This window comes from Dryobates pubescens, chromosome 1 (genome assembly GCF_014839835.1).
Source record: "Dryobates pubescens isolate bDryPub1 chromosome 1, bDryPub1.pri, whole genome shotgun sequence".
Classification (NCBI taxonomy): domain Eukaryota; kingdom Metazoa; phylum Chordata; class Aves; order Piciformes; family Picidae; genus Dryobates; species Dryobates pubescens.
This window is the reverse complement of record NC_071612.1, coordinates 27,460,171-27,480,714: the sequence shown is the minus strand read 5'-3', so window position 1 is coordinate 27,480,714 and position 20,544 is coordinate 27,460,171. Positions and strand designations below refer to the sequence as shown.

At 49.8% G+C, this 20,544-nt stretch overlaps 1 protein-coding gene across 2 annotated transcripts in view; it reads left to right on the top strand.

The window, feature by feature from the left end:
• The window catches only part of SGCZ (sarcoglycan zeta), a 206,552-nt gene that overhangs the window by 173,247 nt on the left and 12,761 nt on the right, over positions 1-20,544 (top strand). The window contains exons 5-6 of one of the 2 annotated variants that reach the window (XM_054163300.1): positions 6,369-6,491; positions 18,778-18,850. In XM_054163300.1, the coding sequence (XP_054019275.1) occupies positions 6,369-6,491; positions 18,778-18,850 (196 nt within the window). The remainder of the gene's footprint in view (positions 1-6,368; positions 6,492-18,777; positions 18,851-20,544) is intronic. The other variant, XM_054163374.1, reaches the window with a different exon arrangement.

Sequence of the window (20,544 nt, the reverse complement as noted above, 5' to 3'; positions counted from 1 at the left end):
ATCATTGCAGAATCAAAATGTTTGCTTAAAGCTCAAGCAAGCTTTCAGAAGCAGCTTCTGCTCATCCATGTGTAGTGCTCATCGATGACAAAACCTATGGAGAGCTGAATTGATCAGCCCAAAGGTCTGATGAGCCATGTAATTTCTGCTAGCCTGCAAGAGAACATACCCTGGGACAGGAACAGCAGGGGGAATGCATAGAATGTGCTCTGGTGTGCTTGTGACCTCCTGTAGGATCGTAGAGGTGTCAGGGCTGGAAGGCACCTCAAGAATCAGCCAGTTCCAACCCCCTGCCATGGGCAGGCACACCTCATACTAGAGCAGGTTGCTCACATCCAGCCTGGCCTTCAAAACCTCCAGGGATGAGGCTTCCGTCACCTCCCTGGGCAACCTGTGCCAGTCTCTCACCAGCCTCATGGGGAAGAACTTCTTCCTCACATCCAATCTGAATCTCCCCACTTCTAGTTTAGCAGACTGAGGGAAGGATGTGACAAGCAATGTTTTAATTGCACCTTTCCTGGAGGTCCTAGAGGTAAAATCTGCCCAGGATGGCAGAATTTTCCTGTGAGCTTCCCTTTGGCTGAGTCCTACCCCTGCCATCCTTTCTGGACAACAGTGTGGCTGTGGGTGGTGAGGAAGGGAGAGCCATGCTACCACCATGCCTGCCCTCTGCAGGCAGAACAGAGGATGTTTCCATTGCCATGGGCACTTGCTGGAGCAGAAGTCTTGCTCTCAGCTGAAGGCTCTCTTCATTCCAGAGCCTGGGTGCTCCTGCTCAGCTGATCTGAGTGCTTCCTTGGCCTCGCTGCATTTGCTGCCTCTGAACAGCTCCTGAGACCTCTGGTGGCCACTGGAGCAGAACAGAGCATCTGCCATCCCTGGGCACAGTTTATCTAGGTGGATGTTTCACAAACATTGATTTTAGGCCCAGCCAGGGCTTGAGCCTGTATTAATAATGCTTTATCTCTTTAATCTCCATTCTCAGAGGCATCAGCATGTTCTCAGTCATTTATTTTGTTACCCCCAAATACCCTGCATTTAATAAATGTTTAACTAACTCATTTGTCACTGAAGGATCAGGAGACAGCACATGGTGCTTCATTCCATTTTCCATTCCTGAGGATTCTAAACTAATGAAAATTCCTCTTGAACTCTGGGCCCAAGGTTTAATTTCAAGTGATTTATTTTTTATCTGTGTCCAAATTTGCTTTCTGCCAGCTGGACATGGAAGGCAGTTCAGAAAGCAGACACAGCTGCTGGTGTTTATCTACACCTGACACACAATGCCTTTATCAACAGCTACCTGAAAGGAGGGTGCAGTGAGGTGGGGCTGGGTCTCTTCTCCCCAGTATCCACGGAAAGGAGGAGACCAAATGGCCTCCAGCTGCACCAGGGCAGGTTTAGGTTGGATATCAGGCACTGGACCAGGCTGCCCCAGCAGGTGTTGGAGTCCCCACACCTGGAGGTGCTCAAACAGATGAGCAGCTGTGGCACTTCAGGAGGTGGTTTAGTGGCCATGGTGGTGTTAGACCAATGGTTGCACTCAGTGTTCTCAGAAGTCTTTGGCAACTGAAGCAGTTCTCTCACCTGTGGCTATTACCTCTGTTACAGCATTGCATGGAAGCCTGGGAGGCAGCTGAGTTTTGCAGAAAAAGACAGGAATAAAAAGGCCTCAAGCTGAATATTCTTTTCCACAGCAAAAGACAGGATCCAGAGCATTATAAAGCAAACTGTGGATAATCATGGGATTGATTGAGAGGAGATTCATTTGGCTTGGATGGGAAATCAGAGCTGGCCAGCAACCTCTAATGACTGTGCACACTCTCCAGACAGAGAGAGGAAAAGAGACCTGGAATGAGCTACAGTTTCCACAGCAATAAGCTCTGTAGCAGTGGCAGAAAGTCCCGCCCGCCCCCCCACCTGCCTGTGCATAGTGAGCACACACAGAAAGCTTCATTCCATCTCCTACCAACAAACACCAAGAGTTTATCCTTCTGCTATGGGATTAGACCAGGGCAGATTTCCACCTGGAAATGGAGTTGAGTTCACCCTTCTTTCTTCAGATTCTAGCATTGTGATTGTATCTAGACCCTGGAAGCCTAATGAGTTCCTGGTGCTATTTGTTGTAACTCCCAGCAGTTGAGAGGTGTCCCTGCCTATGGCAGGGTCTAAGGTCCCTTCCAACCTGAGCCATTCTCTGGTCCTCTGCACGTTGTTGGTACCCACTCCAGGGGCTTGCCCACGCTAATCACCGTCTCGGCAAGCAGGGAACGACAGCAATCCTTACCCCACTGCACACCGAGTGCAACAGGAAGGGGGAGCCCCTCTCTCTGAGCATGGGAAAGCAGAGTTACATCCTGTAAGGACAGCTTGGACTAGCTGAATTCTGTTATCAGATGTGATGCTGGAGAAGCACAAATGGTGAGCATCTGAAGTCTGTGCCTTTCCTTGCAGAAGCTCAGATCTTGGTTCTGTGAGCTGCTCTTCCCCAAGAGCTGTGTTACCCTAGATCTAGTCATGAGGTCTGTGGTGACAGGTTGGACTCGATGATCCTCGAGGTCTCTTCCAACCTTAGTGGTACTGTGATGCACTGCAGGTGCTGAAAGGCAGGTATTGAAACCCAGGCTGTCACTTGTGAGATGCTGATGAAGAGCAACGTGACAGGGCTGTCTTCTCCTGGATTGCTCTCGTGTTTGCTGTTAATCCTTGCTCTTTGCCGAACAGCTTTGGTGTGTGTGAGTTAACAGCCTGGCAGCACTTACAGTGCCACTTGCTTCCAGGTGACTGAGCACTCATCAGCTCTCCTAGGAAAATGAAACAAGTTCCTGAGGAGCCATTTGTGATTGCCCTTTTGGATCCTGGCCCCTAACTCTGGCTGCAGGACAAGGACAGGTCTGGCTTTCCATCCTTTTCCAGCTTTGCTTTCCTGTCCCTCCAGGGTGCTGCTGCTCTTCAGCCCAGCACTGCTTGAAAGCAAATGCCCTGGGCTATGGTGGTGAGCACAGCTTGCACTGGGGCTTGGGTTGGCTTTTCCCTGTGCACAGGGGAGAAGTATTGCTTTTCTGCAGGACAGTTTGGGTTGGAAAGGCCCTGTAAAGGTCATGTAGTCCAACACTCCTGCCATGAGCAAGGACATCTTCAGCTAGATCAGTTTTTTTCAGACCTCTCCAAGCTGACCTTGAATGTTTCCAGGTGTGATGCTACCTCTTGGCAGAACATGCCCTAGTGTTCCACTATCCCTGCTGTAAGAATGCCTTTGTCTGGTCTCAGTCTGGTCTTACAGGTTAAACCCATTGCCCCTTGTGTGACAGCAGGCAGTGCTGCAAGGGTTTCCCCTTAGTCACGTTCTCCTGCCCTGCCTCTGCAGAGGTGCGTGGCCTCGTTACAAACAGCTCTCACAGGGAGCAGGCCCTGCTCAGTCTGCCTGGCTTTGGCACCTGTTACAGCACAAATATCTGTGGTGACCTTTATCTAGATGTTGAAAGAAGGATTTTGAGTTTTCCTCCTTGAGTTCTTTCCCCCAAACCTGGCAGAAGTATTCTGTCTGAATCCTGAAGTGAGCCTCAGTGTCTCTCCCTCCTCATTCTCCTTGCACTCAGACAGGGTGCTGGGCAGGCAGGCAGGTCCAGGTGGTGCCACAGCAGTCTGGCACAGGCAGGGGCACCGGATGCTGAGTGCCACAAACCCAGTCACCAGCAGAGTGTCTGCAGTTTAGGCACTGGTGGTGTCCCTGTACCCTTTGCAGCATCTCTTCCTGCTGCTGCAGGACGGAGGACATGAGAATCCCATGCCTCATACACAGTGGTGGTGGAAGGCTTCGAAGTGTGGGGATCTGATCAAGGTTTATAAACATTGGAGGGGTGGGAGGATGTCAGGATGGAGGTGCCAGGCTCTGTTTGGTGGTGCCCAATAACAGGACAAGGAACAATGGGGACAGGCTGGGACACAGGAGGTTCCACCTCAACACCAGGAGACTTCTGTATGGTGAGGGTGCCCTGGAGCAGGCTGCCCAGAGAGGTTGTGGAGTCTCCTTCTCTGGAGCCTTTCCAGCCCCCCCTGGATGTGTGCTGTGTGGCCTGCTCTGGGTGCTCCTGCTGGGGCAGGGGCTTGGGGTGGACGCTCTCTGGAGGTCCCTCCCAGCCTCTAGCACTGTGTGATCCAGCAAGACAAATCTCCTCATTGGGTTCATCCTGATGGACAGTTAGACTTGGTTGTAAGTTGAACATCCTGGAGTATCTGTGAGAGGCAGCTTCTGTCCTGTGGTTCACAGTAGAATGTTTTCAGTCTGTCACTGTCTACAGGAACTGCATGGGTTTGTTTCAAAACAAAGCCAACCACCTGAGGGCCAAAATGAAGCTCAGTTCTGCAGAGGGGGAAATTGCCATTGCCCATTTTGAGAAGAGAACAAATGTCCAAGCTCCAGGCAGGAGAGCATCCTCAGCACTTATTTTTTCCAATGTCAGTAATTCCTTTTCTTTCCTCTCAGCATCCACAAATCACAGATAACCAACTTCTAACATTACAAGCTCATCCTGCCATCAGGTAAAACATTGCTCCATTTTACAGCTGATGCTGCACATGAAGGGCTGCCGTGGCAGCTCCTCATCTGCAGCTCCTGACCATGGCTTCTATATTTCTTCTTATGTCTCTTGACTGTGAGCTTTGGCTTCTCAAGCTGGAGCCTCCATGCACTGGAAGCTGGTGGTTTTGCAAACCTGTTACCCAGGCTGGGTGCTTTATCCATGATGCTTCCTGACAGGTTTTTACCCCTATAAATTGATGAGGCCATTCCAGATGTACCTTGGAGATCTGAATAGAGGGCAGGGAGGAAATTGTCAGATAATCATCCCCTCAAATCTTGCTTTTCAGAATGAAACTTTGGGTTTCACTTATTCATAGAATGGAACTTTTCAGAAACAATTTAGCAGATGAAATATTGAAGAGTGCAGCTAAGATCCCTGGGGTGGAAAGCACTGCAGATGTGACAGGTTTGGCTATCTGCAGACACTTCTATATTGCACTGTTAGATGCAATTCACAGAATGCTGAAATGGCTCAGGCTGGAAGGGAGCTCAGAGCTCATCTCCTCCAACCTCCACACCATGCCCAGGGACACCTCTCAGCTGCACTCAGCTGCTCAAGGCCTCATCCAGCCTGGCCTTCAGCACCCCCAGGCAGGAGGCAGCCACAGCCTCCCTGGGCAGCCTGGGACAGAGGCTCAGCAGCCTCCTGCTGAACAACTTCTTCCTCAGCTCCACTCTAACCCTGCTCTGCCTCAGCTTCAAACCATTCCCCCTTGGCCTGTCTCCAGACAGCCTGAGGAAAAGTCCCTCTGCAGCCTTCCTGCAGGATCCCTTCAGGTCCTGTCAGGCAGCTCTGAGGTCCCCCCAGAGCCTTCTCTTCTGCAGGCTGCACAACCCTAGCTCCCTCAGCCTGTGCTGACAGCAGAGCTGCTCCAGCCCTTGGAGCATCTCTGTGGCCTCCTCTGGCTTCACTCCAGCAGTTTTGTGTCCTTCTGCTGCTGGGGACACCAGAGCTGGAGGCAGGATTGGAGGTGAGGTCTCAGCAGAGCAAAGGGACAGGATCCTCTCTCCTGCCCTGCTGCCAACACTCCCCTGGCTGCAGCCCAGCACACAGCTGCCTGGTGGGCTGCAGGAGGGCACTGCTGGCTCCTGGGGAGCTGCTCAGCACCCAACACCCCCAAGCCTCTTTCTTCAGGGCTGCTCCCAGCCCACTCTGCACCCAGCCTGGATTTGTGCCTGGGGCTGGCCCAACCTGGCTGCAGGACCTTGCAGTGTGAGCTGTTCATTTCCACATCTGTTGGATTCCAGAGTGGTTTGGGAATGCTGGGGCCTGGATACTCTGGGGAGTAGGAGAGGATGAGGCAGAGGAGGATATCTTAGGTCATGTTTTATTCGGTTTGTTGGGATTTTTTGCTTCATTTTTCAGTTGTTTGAGTTTGCTGTGGAAGTGAATGCCCAGTGCCCTTTTCTGCCCTGGTGGTTTGTTGGTCCTTACAGCAGAGCCTCAGGTGTTGCAGCTTTCCATTGGCAAGATGCTGCAGCTGGAGCCTAGGCTGCCCCGGAGAGCTCTGTCTGAGTGGGCAGTTCCTGCTCTCAGGGTTCATGTCCATTCTGAGTTCTTCTGCTGCCTCCCACCCACAGACTGCAGCAGCTGGCTTTCCCAGGCCCCTCCAATTCTGTCCTGCTGTGTGGTGGAGCAGCAGTCCCCCTGCCAGCTGGCAGAGCAGCGGTGCCCCGGGCTGGCAGGGGCTGCGTGCTCGGTGTGTTTGGCTGTTCCGTGTGTGCTGACTCTGACTTTAATCCTTACGAAACCTCTCAGATGAAAGGTTCCCTTCCTTGGTTTCAGGAGCTGATGCTGTGGAGGCCCAGTGTAAAAGATTTGAAGTGAGGGCAAGTGAAGGTGGCAAAGTGTTGTTTTCTGCAGATGAAGATGAGATTGTCATTGGAGCCGACAGACTGACAGTCACAGGTAGGGAACACCGAGGTTTCTGAGTCCATGTCAACTGTCTTGTGTTACCTCTTTTTGAATGCCCTCAGTAATCATTAATCTGTCCCTCCTCTGCAAAACTTTCACCCCCTGAAAAGGAAGAAGTCTCCTCATCACCAGTGACTGCCTCTCCACCCAAAAGATACTGCACCACTTACAAACTGCTGCTTCTAAAGGCAGGTTTGGATTCAAACTGCAGGCAAGAGCGACTCTGGCACAGGTCACCCTTACCACTGTGCCACATCCAACTTCCACCTCGACTAAGGGTCATGGAAATCTGCTGTACTACATAGCATAAGTGCAGTGTATTGAGGGGGGCTGTGGAGAAACACTTCAAGGTGTGTTGGGACTGCAGTTTGCAAGAGTCATTTGCTTCTAGGGAAACACTTGGAAATCAGTTTCCTCTTTTGTGTTCATTCCAAAGGCATTTAATGAAATTAGGATCATTCTTTCTAATCTCTGGATAATCAGCTTGTCTTCAAACCAGCTTTCATCACTGAACTATCTTACCATGTAGCCTTGACAGGATAGCTTCAAAATACAATGCTTTAGATTAAGCCTTTCATTGTCACCTTAGAGAGGAAAAATAGGAGCCCAAGGGATGAAGGCAGCTGGCTTAGGTTTCTGAATGCAAGAGCATCCCTGAAAGGCCAAGGCAGAGAGCCTCAGCTCCCAGTTTCTCTATCCCTAAAAGGCTTTTGGCAGTGGCAGTACCAATCTACAGTCAAATAATAAAACTAGAATGAGAAATCTGTGCTTCACTGTTGGCTTCAGCCTGAAGCTGGAGTTACTTAATACACACTCCCCAGTGGAGACTAAACCTTGTGTGATCTATGGAGACTCTGGCCCAGGCTGCCCAGGGAGGCTGTGGCTGCCTCCTGCCTGGGGGTGCTGAAGGCCAGGCTGGATGAGGCCCTGAGCAGCTGAGTGTAGCTGAGAGGTGTCCCTGGGCATGGTGGGGAGGTTGGAGCAGATGAGCTCTGAGCTCCCTCCCAGCCTGAGCCATTCCAGGGTTCTTTGTAAGCTCAAGAAAAGTCTTAGAAGAACAAACCTGCCAAAGGGTGAAACAAATAGATATCAATTCTACTGAACCAAACAAAACAGCAAACTCTTTCTTTCATGCAGTAGGGCTTTGAATCTTGTCCAGAGGTTGGCTGATACCTTTCAGCTCTTCATCAAACAGATGAGAAGGTGATGAGCCCCTGTGAGGTGCATCAGCCAGGCTGCCTTGCTCTGCATGGCAGGATCTGACTGCTGAAGCCTGGCAAGGCACCCACCAGAAGCAGAGCATTCTGCCCTTCTCTGTAGCCTGTGTTCCCATGATCATACTGCTTGGGTGGTACAGGAAAGGATCCTGGGAGAAGAGAGAAAGCAAACCCATGAGTGCCAAAAGGCCAGAAGGAGCTGTGAGGAACCCCCACACAGGATCAGTGAAGTGTGGCACCACAGCAACAGTCTGATTTGCTTCTCCTGCTTAGCTGTGGGTAGTGTCTGTGGAAGCACTTTGCTGTGAGCAGCTCCAAGCAGTGCTGCAGTGTGGCAATTACTTTTCTGAGGCATGGCTCTTTCATGGGGCTTTACAAACCACTCTGTCAGTCTGGGGTTCCCCCTGCCTCCATTCAGAGAAATGCTTTTGCAATGCACAGCTTCAAAAGGCAATTTATTGTAAAGGAGTGCGAGAAGTTACTGACTAATAGAAACCTGGAAGGTTCACTTTACAGCTGCTCATTGATTCCTTTTGTAGCATTTTCTTGTGTAAATTTGTGTATGGGGAGCCTGGTGCTGGCAGAAACAGGTTGGTAACCCAACTTGACACATCTGCCACAGCGTGTTCCTTGAGAGCCTTGTGGCCCATGCCATAGCCAAGTGGACTCTTTGCTGGAATCAGAATGGGCTGGATGGGCCAAAGAGTTGTGATAAAGAGTGAAATCCAGCTGGTGGCTGGTCACAAGGGGTGTCCCCCAGGGCTTGGTACTGGGACCAGTTCTACTTCACATCTTTCTTAATGCTTTGGATGAGGGCATCAAGGCACCCTCAGCAAGCTTGCACACAGCAGTGATTATCTGCTCCAGGGGAGGAAGGCTCTGCAGAGAGATCTGGACAGGTTAAATCCATGGGCTGAGGTCAACAGAGTGAGGTTTAACAAGGCCAAGAGCTGGGTCCTGTAGCTCGGTCACAACAACCCCAAGCAGCACTCTAGGCTTGGGGCAAAGGGGCTGGAAAGCAGCCTGGTGGAAAAGGATCTGGGGGTGCTGCTGGAGAGCTGAATGTGAGCCAGCAGGGTGCCCAGGGGGTCAACAAGGCCAACAGGATCATGGCCTGGATCAAACCCAGTGTACCCAGCAGGAGCAGGGCAGTGCTAGTGCCCCACAGCTTCAGCACTGGGTTCAGTGCTGGGCACCACAGCATAGGAAAGACATGGAGGTGCTGGAGGGTGTCCAGAGAAGAGCAACGAGGCTGGGGAGGGGTTTGAAGGGCATCATCTGAGGGGGCTGGGGGTGCTCAGTGTGGAGAAGAGAAGGCTGAGGAGAGATCTTATTGTTCTCTACAGCTCCCTGACAGCAGCTGGAGTGAGGCTGGGGTTGGTCTCTTCTCCCAGGTACCCAGAGACAGGGTGAGAGGAAATGGGTTTGAGTTGTGCCAGAGGAGGGTTAGGCTGGACCTGAGGGAAAGCTTCTCTGGTGAGAGAGTGGTGAGGGGTTGGAACAGGCTGCCCAGGGAGGTGTTGGAGTCCCCATCCCTGGAGCTGTTCAAGGAGCCGTAGATGTGGAGCTGCAGGCCAAGGTGTAGTGGCCATGGTAGCTGGGATATGGCTGGCCTGGGTGATCTTCAAGGTCTTCTCCAGCTTTAGTGACTCTCTGACTCTATGATACCAATGTGTTTCCCAGGCAAGGAAACCAGCAGGATGTGTGTAGGTCAAATCTACACAGACTCCAGCACAGTGCCAGGGATAAAGCAGTGAAGGGTTGCAAGTAACTTCTCACTACTCATTGAGGTATATCAAGGGGGTCAGGATGGCTTTGGCCAAAGCCATTGACTTCTGTGCATGGAAGAGGAGAGCCTTGACACAGCAAGGAGACTTCAGGAGATGGCTGCATGCCTGTACTCTGATCATACACTGACCATAGCCAGGGTTAGCATGCAGGGGAGTGCAGCAGCACCTCGGGCCTGGGTTTAAGATGGTACTGCAGGACTGTGAGTCTGCAGGTGATTGAGAGGCTGAAAAGTCTTCCAGAGTAGTTAAAAGAAGTGATAAAGTGAAAATATGGCTTATGGTTATAAAAAGGGACCAGGACAGAAATGCAAGGAAGTGCACGGGAATGTAAATGAGGCTGGAAAAGTAGACATAAAATATTTATAGCAAGTACTGAACTGTAGAAGAATAAATGATTATTTGATGCCTGTTGTTATTACAGCAGGCACAGATCTGGAGCTCCAGAGCCTGAATGGGTTTTTTGGTATGAATAGCACAGAGGATCCTGGATTTGCCATGTTCAGCTGGGGGATTGTCACTCAGAACAGATGGGATTTGGAGATGGAGGTGTCACAAGATGAAGGGAAGCACTTAATCACTTTAAGCTGGTTTACACAGCCAAATTGGGTGCCCCTGGTAAAAGCCCTCTGGTTGATGGTGTAGTGAAAAGTTAAACCTCTAAGCAGATCTGCTGGGCTCTCAGCCCCTTGGACACGAGTCAGCCAGAATGCTTTTATCTTCATCTGGCAGTAACAAAAGTGCTTCACAGCCCTACAGAATTTTTGTTTCCTCAGTGATGGCTACATTAATATATACCCCTGAAGGCCTGGATCAATAAGGCTTCTGATAAGCTTATTTAGATCTCAGGGAAGCCATTCATGTCCAGCCTTGTCTGTAGCAGAGCTCTGATTGAAAGACAATCTTATTGCAGGAGGCCAACCACTTGGCAACAGAGCAGCCTGGCAGGGCATTGCTCTTGAGACACAGCTGTGGAGCTGATTCCAAGCACAGCTAGGGGAGCTCCCAGCTGTCTGCAATGGGAAGAGCTTCTACAGGCAGGATGAAAGTCATGTGCCTGGATTTGAGAACCACTTATCCAGGACATCCTCACCAGGAGGAAAAAACTCCTTTGCTGTGAGGCTTACAGAGCCCTGGAACAGGCTGCCCAGGGAGGTGGTGGAGTCACCATCCCTGGAGGTGTGAAAATGATGCATGGATGTGGTGCTGAGGGGTGAGACTTAGCAGCAGTGCTGGGATCGTGAGCTCTGGGTGAGTGGCTGGATGGGAGGATCTCAAAGGTCTCTTCCATCCCCAACAGCTCCGTGATTCTGTGACACATTCCTGTGCAGCCTGATTTAGATGACCCTACTGTAGCAGAGGGGTTGGATCAATGGTCTCCAGAGGTCCCTTCCAACCCCCACCTTTCTGTGATTCTAGGACACTGCACGAGCAGTTTTATATCTTCTAGTGAAGGGTAGAATCCAAGCAGGCAGCTCAGAGGACAAGCAGTATGTGCTCAGATCAGCCTGCAGGTTGCTCTGCCAGAGCCCTCTTCTGACCTAAGGATAGGAGCAGTTTGTCTGCAAAAGAAAGACTTGAACACAAAGGTGCCAAGGACCAGGCTGCTGGCTCTCAGGAACGTGTGCAGGAGAAGCCTGGATAAAAGGAGTGCTGCTGGAAATGGAACAGAACCGACAGCAGACAAGGCAGGGGGAAGGGAGGAACCCCCCAGCAAAATGACAGTCTTCATGTTTGGCAATTAAGGAATCACTCTCTACTTACAGAGTCAAACTTCCACAGTCCACATTCTCTGCATGCCTCTCCTTCCATGCTCCACTTCTGATTGCTTTTCCCTTCCTGTTGTCAGGATGTCATCAGTCCTCATCCTTTCCTCTCTGGGGCTGCAATCCATTGAATTCTGTTCAGCAGAGCTCCTGGCTTTGAGCTGGCTGTCTCCTAGCCTGAGCTGCTCCCTCTGTTCTGATCCAGACACCCATCATTGCTTCCTGGCTGGATCTTGGATTCAAGTTAAACTTTCAACACCAAGATGATGTTATTGGATATTTGTGACCAGCATAGGAATGGATATTGATCTGCCTTATGTGCCCAGTCACAAGCCACATTCTCTCTGGAAGCACTGTGCAGAGTCCAGAGAATCCTTTTCAGGGAGCTCTGGCTTTGCAGTGTCTGAGGTGCACAGCACCAAGCAAATCCACATGGCCTGGGGAAGGGCACAAGCCCACTGAAAGTTGCTTCCATTGCTGGTGAGCTAAGGCTGAGATCAAACCAAACCAGTTTGCTGGGAAGCACACACTAAGCATTCAGAAAGTCTTGGTACAAGAACTGGATGTGACTTCTGTATGGAGAGGGTGCCCTGGAGCAGGCTGCCCAGAGAGGTTGTGGAGTCTCCTGCTCTGGAGCCTTTCCAGCCCCACCTGGATGTGTTCTGTGTGACCTGCCCTGGCAGGGGGTTGGACTGAGTGATCTCTGGAGGTCCCTTCCAACGCCTAAATTCTGTGGTTCTGTGATTCTGCTTCCCTGCAGAGAGCATCCTGTCCTTCCTGTGGGGAACACAGCTCCCACAGGGACACACTCTTGCTACATGGCCAGTGATGGTTTCCAGCCCTGGCACTAGCTGGTGTGAAATACAGCTGCTCACAGGTTGCTTCACTGCTGTGCTGGCTTGGAGGTGACTATTAAGTGACAAAATTACTGTTGTACCTTTACCCTTCCCCACAGCTGCACAATTTCCATTTACAGCTGCAGTAAAGGCCTAGCTAAGTCATTTGCCCTCTTGCTTTGTGGTAATGCCAGGGTTCAGTGTGCTCTGCTCTTTGAAGTAATTTACTTCTAGAGAGCAAAGTGGAACATTAATAAAGAGGAGGAATAAAAAGAATGTCACAATAGGTGATAAGGTAACCAGTGACAATATCAAACTGAAACTCCAACAGCTTCTGAGGAACTAATGCTGGCTCTGCAATTTATTGCTCCAATCTGCAAGAAAATAATCACTGTGACTTTCAGTAATTGGAGCTCCTGACATTTTTGTTTCAGCTGGGTCTGCTTGGCACAAATCTGTTCATAGAATTATCACAGCATCCCAGAATAGCTCAGGTTGGAAGGGAGCTCAGAGCTCATCTGCTCCAACCTCCACACCATGCCCAGGGACACCTCTCAGCTACACTCAGCTGCTCAAGGCCTCATCCAGCCTGGCCTTCAGCACCCCCAGGCAGGAGGCAGCCACAGCCTCCCTGGGCAGCCTGTGCCAGAGGCTCAGCAGCCTCCTGCTGAACAACTTCTTCCTCAGCTCCACTCTAACCCTGCTCTGCCTCAGCTTCAAACCATTGCCCCTGGGCCTGTCTGCAGACAGCCTGAGGAGAAGTCCCTCTGCAGCCTTCCTGCAGGATCCCTTCAGCTACTGGAGACACACCACGCTGATTCCACTAGAGATCAAGATAAAATTGTTGGGTAATTGATTAGCCTTGAAGTGGAAGCCTTCATTCTGCAGCTGGGCCACCCGAGTGTATTCTATTCTCTTCATCCCAGGTGAGCCCCCAGTTGTGCCTGGTCTTTGGTCATCCTCCCTGCATGGATTCTTTCACTTCCCATCAAGGAAACAACCATTCTGGTTTGAAGCTGATTAAGTATTCGTTAGAGCAAGACCCTGAGTGTTCCAAATGCTGGGGTCCCTTCCTACAGCAGAGTGAAAATGGCTTTTGTTGTTTGGTTGGTTCTGGTTTATTAAACACAAAACTAACCCCAGTACAATTCAGGGTTTGAATGGAGGCAAGGGAGGCTTTTGTTGTGCTCCACTGTTGTGAACTCAGAGTCGTTTCACCACTAGCAGAAGAAGGCAAGTCCCAAGTGACACATGTGGCCAGGAAGGGAAGATATTTCTTGGCTGCTTCCAGGGTTTGTTTGCTATGGAGTCTAAATGCAAGCTTTAAATCTGTTCACGTCTCCAGCTCTTGTTATTGTTCAAGGAGACTCTTATCAATTCTAGCAGCAAATGATTCTGGTGAGTAGTTTTTATTGTCACACAGCAGAGGAGAGAAAAGGGAAAGATGTGTCAGAAATTGTTATTTTTTAGAGCTTACTCCTCCTAAACACTTTCTTTATTTGTCAACTTCCCTCCTGTTTTGGAGAAAAAGCCAGTTGTACTGTGGCTCCTCAGCAGTTCCATCTAAAGACAGTGACTGCTTTCATCCCACAAAGGCAGCTGGAATGGCCATTTCCAGGTATTAACTGAATTACATTACATTGCTATGACTATACTCAAAGCTCATTCTGCTCAGATAGATTCACTTTTCAGCAGAGTAAAATGAGTGCTGCCCACACAGATTTGGGATGTGGAGTTACAAGCAGGGGAACAGGCATGACCCTGTCTCATTTGCATGCCAAAACAAGATGTGGCAAATCCTCTGCTGGGCTGCAGCCAGGGGAGCGTGGGCAGCAGGGCAGGAGAGGGGATTCTGCCCCTGGGCTCTGCTCTGCTCAGACCTCACCTCCAATCCTGCCTCCAGCTCTGGTGAAAGAGAGCAGAAGGACACAGAGCTGCTGGAGTGAGTCCAGAGGAGGCCACAAAGATGCTCCAAGGGCTGGAGCTGCTCTGTTGTGAGCACAGGCTGAGGGATCTGGGGGTGTTCAGCAGCTGAACATCAGGATCAAGAAAACTGGGGAGGGGTTGACCGGCAAGTAAAAGATGTGGATCAGCATTACTGGAAATTACACAACTGCAGGAAAGCTGCAGGAAGGTATTCTTTAGTTTTTAGTTAATTGGAGAGGAAGGTAGATCCTGTAGTTCAGTGCTACTTAGGAAATTACTGAATCACAGAATGTCCAACCCCCTCTGCCAGAGCAGCATCACCCAGGGCAGGCCACACAGAACACATCCAGGTGGGGCTGGAAAGGCTTCAGAGAAGGAGACTCCACAACCTCTCCGGGCAGCCTGCTCCAGGGCACCCTCACCATATAGAAGTCTCCTGGTGTTGAGGTGGAACCTCCTCTGTCCCAGCCTGTCCCCATTGTCCCTTGTCCTGTCACTGGGCACCACCAAACAGAGCCTGGCACCTTCACCCTGACCCCCACCCCTCAGATATTTATGGGTGTTGCTAAGATCCCCTCTCAGCCTTCTCCTCTTGTCTCGGTCCGGAGAGGGAAAGAGCCTCACTTCATTTGAATATTCTCATGTTATGAAATTAAAGGCACAAATGAGGCCAAAATATCAAGAGCTAGACTATTGATTACACAAATAAAGTGGATAGATCAGAAGGGGAGAGAGAGAAAATAGCAAGGGAGAAAGAGAAGAGGAAAGGAATTATATTACCACAACCCTCACCCCCCAAGACAGTCTGAGTCTGTGGAGGAAAGGTGCTGCAGGAGATGTTGGGTCTGTAGAGGAGGGGTGCTGCAGTTTTGGCTGTAGGAGAGATGTCCTCTGGGCAGCCTCTTCAGCTCCATGGGCTGCAGCAGGTGGAACTTAGGACACAGAGGGAGGGTTCCTCTTGTTCTGATTCTTCCAGGCTCCGTGGTGATGTCTCTGTCATTTTTCCTCTCCTGGTATTCTCTCTGTTTTCCTTCAGAGCAGCTTTGCCCCGGGGCTTTCCCCTCTCTCCTGCTTTCCTTCTCAGCAGCGTTGTCCTTCTCCTGTGTTTTACTTCATCTGTGTTTTTCTTCTCCTGAGCCAGTACTTGCTCAAGTCTTTTATACAGTTCTTAGTCCTTAGGTATGTGTCCAAGAATTGTCCCCCAGGAAATCTTCCTGTGTGTTCCTTTGTGTTTGGGCAGGGATCTGGAGGAAGCGGGGGAGGCCTCCTCCTTCTCCATTTACCTGCCCACAGACCCAATATACATCAGGGGCCAGGTGGGGAATCCATTGTCTCACCATCCTCCCTGTCTGGGATACCTGCTGGGTGGGGATGATCTTGTCATGCATATTCCTGCAGGTGTGGTAACAGTGGCCTCGGTCCATTGTCTGGGCCAGCAGCAAAGGTGAGTTTATCCTTGTTGAGTCACTTCAGGAGAGATAAGATTTAGCCTCTCACACCTCTCCAGACTAAATGAGTGTCTGCTTGCCCTGTTTCAGTAGCGATTGGCTCCCTTGCACTTGACTGCAGAGTCAAAGGCTCTTTGATAGACATTGATCAGACCCCTCTCAGCCTTCTCCTCTCCAGACTAAACAGCCCCAGGGCTCTCAGTCTCTCTTCACAGCAGAGGTTCAAGCCCCCCTTATGCTGAATTCCACCTGCCTGGAATGTCAATCTCCTTGTGTAATGTTGGTCTGTCTTTCTCCCTCTCTACTCTGTTAAGGGAAAACCCATCTCATCTCATCTCATCTCATCTAGGTGCTGCTGAAAGTGGGCAGATGCTAATAACTGCTTTGAAGCTGTCATTTCTCTTCTGCTGGCACTCTGCCTGATATTATCTTTGGCACTTCTGATTGATTTAGTGTCTGCCCCATACTGCAGGGATGTTTTCTGCATCTTTGCATTCATTCTGAGGCTACAGCTGTCATCTTCTCATCAGCAGAGGCTGGGCAATTCTTCATCCTGCTCACTTACTAACATCTTCATCTCCCAGCTGCTACCTCCAAATCCACCAAGGGCCCTTGGCATTTGGTTTTGTTGAAGGACAAGAAGAGTGGGATCTGGAAGCACACTCTTTGGTTTCTGATACTCAGCTCCTGGAGTTTCTTGCCTGCAGCTATGGATGAGGGTGAGGTTTATTTTGGCTGTACTGAGGTGCTATTCCTGTCCCTTAAAGGCAGCAGAATGGCAAGGCAGTGTCAGGTGTGAGAAGCAGACCCTGCACAGCACCTCTGCAAATACTTGGAGGTGAAAAAGTCCACCTTTTCTTTTCTCTCTCCTGTGGTTCTCTGCAACACTCAGCAATGTTTAGTTATATAGAGAGGATTTGGTTGTTTTCATCTGAGAGCTTCAAAGCAGCAGCTGGAATGAAAAGGTTTTCCCAGTATTCTTTGCTAAGATATTTGGGAAGCTTAGAGATTTCTGGAGATAAAATCCTAGACTTCATTATTGCCAGAGGTCCTCCCTTGGATACTCCCCAGCACCAGAGGATTTTACAAGGAAGGAATTTGTTCTGGCTTGGCTTTTTGTTTATTTGTTGGGTTTGATTACTTGCTTGCTTGGGGTTTGGTTTTCTCTTGGTTGGTTTTTCTTGCTTGGGGTTTGGTTTTCTCTTGGTTGGTTTTGCTTGGCTGGGGTTTGGTTTTCTCTTGGTTGGTTTTGCTTGGCTGGGGTTTGGTTTTCTCTTGGTTGGTTGGTTTTGCTTGCTTGGGGTTTGGTTTTCTCTTGGTTGGTTTTGCTTGGCTGGGGTTTGGTTTTCTCTTGGTTGGTTGGTTTTGCTTGCTTGGGGGTTGGTTTTCTCTTGGTTGGTTGGTTTTGCTTGCTTGGGGTTTGGTTTTCTCTTGGTTGGTTGGTTTTGCTTGCTTGGGGTTTGGTTTTCTCTTGGTTGGTTTTGCTTGGCTGGGTTTTGGGGCTTTTTGATTGGTTTTGGGTGGATGGTTTGGGGATTTTAGGGGTGTTGGTTGGGGGATTCTAGGGGTGTTGGTTAGTTTTATTTGTTTGGGTTTTTAGGGTTTGCTTGTTTTAAAAGAAGCAAACAAGTGGAGTGCAGAAGCTTACAAACACTGACGATTTTCTGGCACTAATTTAGTTTAACATTGACTCAGCTTTTCCCCCTTGTTTCCTCAGGTTTCTTTGTCTTTAGCACTGTGCAGTGGCATCAGCTGCATGTTCCACTTTCCAATCCTGACCACTTTACTAAATGTGTAACTGTAAATGTCTGCCATTAGCAGCCAAACCTTCTGCAAATGCTCGTGCCCTGGCTGATTGCAGATGTGTATTTAAAGCACTGAGACCATCAGAACAGTTCCTCTCATCTGTTGCACACTTCTCAAACAGCTGCTGTGAGACCTTGCTGGGGGGTTCGTGAGTGTATTCAGAATGCAAGGCTCAGGAAAGCTCTTGCTGAACGACAGCAGTTAATCCCAGATCATTTAGTCATCAGCTGCAATTATCCCAGCTTCCTTGATCTTATTTCTAGTGATAGGAAGTAAAAGCATTGCCTGGTTTGCAGCTGCTTTGATTCAGTGCTTTCATCTCACTGGCAGTTCTCTGATGAAAAGGCTTTCACACCACAGCCCTGCTCTAGTGCATTGCACACTGCCACTGCACCAGCCTCAGAGAAGGCAAGCCAGGGCTTCCAGGCACACGGCTGTGGTTCCAAATCATAAGAGTCAAACAGCTAATTCCTAAGCAATGGATTAACTGAGGGGAAGATGATGAGGCTATAGCTATCTATCAGTTGCAAACTGAGTGCTATAAGGGACTGCTATACAGCCAGTCTTTGTGTCTGAGTGAAGCACTGCTTTGACAGCACCAGTCACCACATGTTGGTGTCCTCTCTATTATTGTAATAGAGAACTTGCTTTTGTTGCCATCAGGTCCTTTTTTGCCTTCAAACCCCCAAACACTGCATTTTAAAAATGCACCCTCTAACTAGTTGTCTTTTTTCCCCCCTTTTTCCCCCAAATGGCTTCAGTGCACATTGATCACACTCCTCACTTTCTCCATTGACAAGGAGTTTGAGCAAGACAAGTTTTGGTCACATAACTGAAAATGTGGAATTCCAATTTGCCCCTAGTTGTAAAGATCAAACTCAGCACAGAATCAATTCAGGTTGAAGCAGCCATCCCTTTTCTTGACCTGGATTTTGAATGGCTAGCAAGAGCCACACGAGAGTCCCCTACCACCCCTGGAACCAAAGGCATCCCAGATACATTGCCTTTAGAACAGAAGTTGTCAGTGAGGAAGATCTGACAGAAGGAAGCTTTGAAGCTGTCAGATGCTGAGGTGCAAGGCAGCAGCTTCAGGCAGGAGGCTGTTGCTTCAAAACTCCTGAGAGCTGAGCATCTTCATTTATTGAGCATCCCTCAAACAGCAGCAGGCATTTTTCAGATGCTGGGAGGAGGGGGTCAAGCAAAGCTGTGATGTGTTTCTTGCTGGTCTCTAAAACGACCCCTGCCCCCCCAGGCGAGGCAGTGCTGGAAGGAGTGGATCTAGAGGGCTGTTCAGATCGCTGTGTGACTTTCATCTGCTGAGAAGCTGAAGTCCAAAGGTCCACGTGGCGTAGGGCCAGGTTCTGAGAGAGGAATGCAAAGTTAAAGCTGCAGAAGCACTGCTACTCAGGCTGTAATGAGATGTCAGCTTGTGCTCACCCATGTCACTGTGTTTCTGTTCCAAAGTAATTACACTGTATTTTATTTGTGTTTTAGGCACGGAAGGGGCAGTGTTTGGCCACTCTGTGGAGACACCCCATATCAGAGCAGAACCTTCCCAAGACCTCAAGTAGGTGCTGTTCAAAGAGTTGTTTTCAACAATCAAGTATTCTCCAAGCCAATGAAGTCTTGATGGAAAGCAATTACCTGAATGATCTGTGTAGTGATATTACTGCCTGCTGAATGACTCATGCAGATCCAAGGCACTGGTAGACTAATTTCTCCTCACCAGTCCAAAACTCCCCACAAACCTCTAGCACACCACGTGTAGGATAGGTTCCTCTCTGTCAGTGACGTGTCTGCTGCAGAAGAATCCTTGAGCAGTGTCTTCCCAGAGAGGGCAGAGTCAGGTGTTTGGTAAGGTCAAATCATTGCAGTTGTGTTTAAGAGTCCCAGCCCATGGAATGTCTTTGTGGCCTTCCTCTGTGTCATTCTGGTGTCCCTAGCAGGAGAAGGACACAGAGCTGTTGGAGCTGGAGAGAGTCCAGAGGAGGCCACTAAGGTGATCCAAGGGCTGGAGCAGCTCTGCTGTGAGCACAGGCTGAGGGAGCTGGGGTGTTCAGCCTGGAGAAGAGAAGGCTCTGGGGGGACCTCAGAGCTGCCTGCCAGGACCTGAAGGGCTTTGAGGAAAGATACCAAGACTCAGCACTATGTTCTTTAACCCTGCTCTAACAGAGCTAAAGAGCATAATGAGCACTGGGCAGAGTTGCCCAGCTCTCATTGCATGGCAGCACAGCCTGGCAGGTGTCAGCCACCCACCAGCTGGGTACCATCAGCAAACCTGCTGAGGGTGCACTCGATCCAGGTCGTTGGTAAAGATACTGCAAACTGGACCCAGAGCTGGACCCTGGGGAGCACCACTGGGCACAGGCCTCCAGCTGGACTCTCTGCTGCTTATCACAACTCTCTGAACTCTGCTGTTGATCCAGTTTGCAACCCACATGCTCCAATCACCTAAGCCTCTGTTCTTGAGTTTCCCCAGGAGGATCTTGTGGGAGATGGTGCCCAAAGGCTGGTGGTTAGTGGCATGTGAGGCTTGACAAAGAGGAGAGGAATCATCTGTTAAATTGGATCTTGAGTTATCCCTAGAGCACACCCTCACAATAATTCAGTGCCTTAGTAAGGAGGTTATTGAGGGCAAAGCTATCAGCCTTCACCTGCTGGCTGTCCCCTGTGCATGGCTGTGCATGGCTGCTCGTGCCCCATGGCCTAATGCACTGTCACCCTGAAGCCAGCATTTGGGGCCATATTCCACTGGCAGATGAGCTCTCCTAACTGTGTTCCTGTGAGAACAAGCAGCAGGAGAAGTGCGAAGATTACCTTATTAAGCTATAATTCATTTCCCTGATTCTAAAGCATGATTCTCTTATGCTGCTTCTCCCAGCTAATGAAAGCCAGACTTAATTAGGTTTTTGGATTGACACAAAATCACTTAGCAGCTTCCACAAAGGATTCTGGAGAATCATTTTCTGAGAGGAAGCCTCACCAGCTAGGATTTAAGACTGTGGGACAGGAGAAGCGTTCCCCAATCTCAGCTGAGTTTTACTTTCATGCAACACACTGTCAGCAACAAATATTACAGGTGCTGCTCTCTGAAAACTGCAGAACATGGCCAGAGAACAGAGTGGCTGAAGCACAGTGGCTACGTGGAGCTGCTGTGACTCTGACGTCTTCTGTATGGCTTCCTGCCCAGAATAGATTGAGCTCAAATCCCAGGATCTGGAGGGCAAACACCATGAGCCCTGTAGGTATCAAAATCTTAGT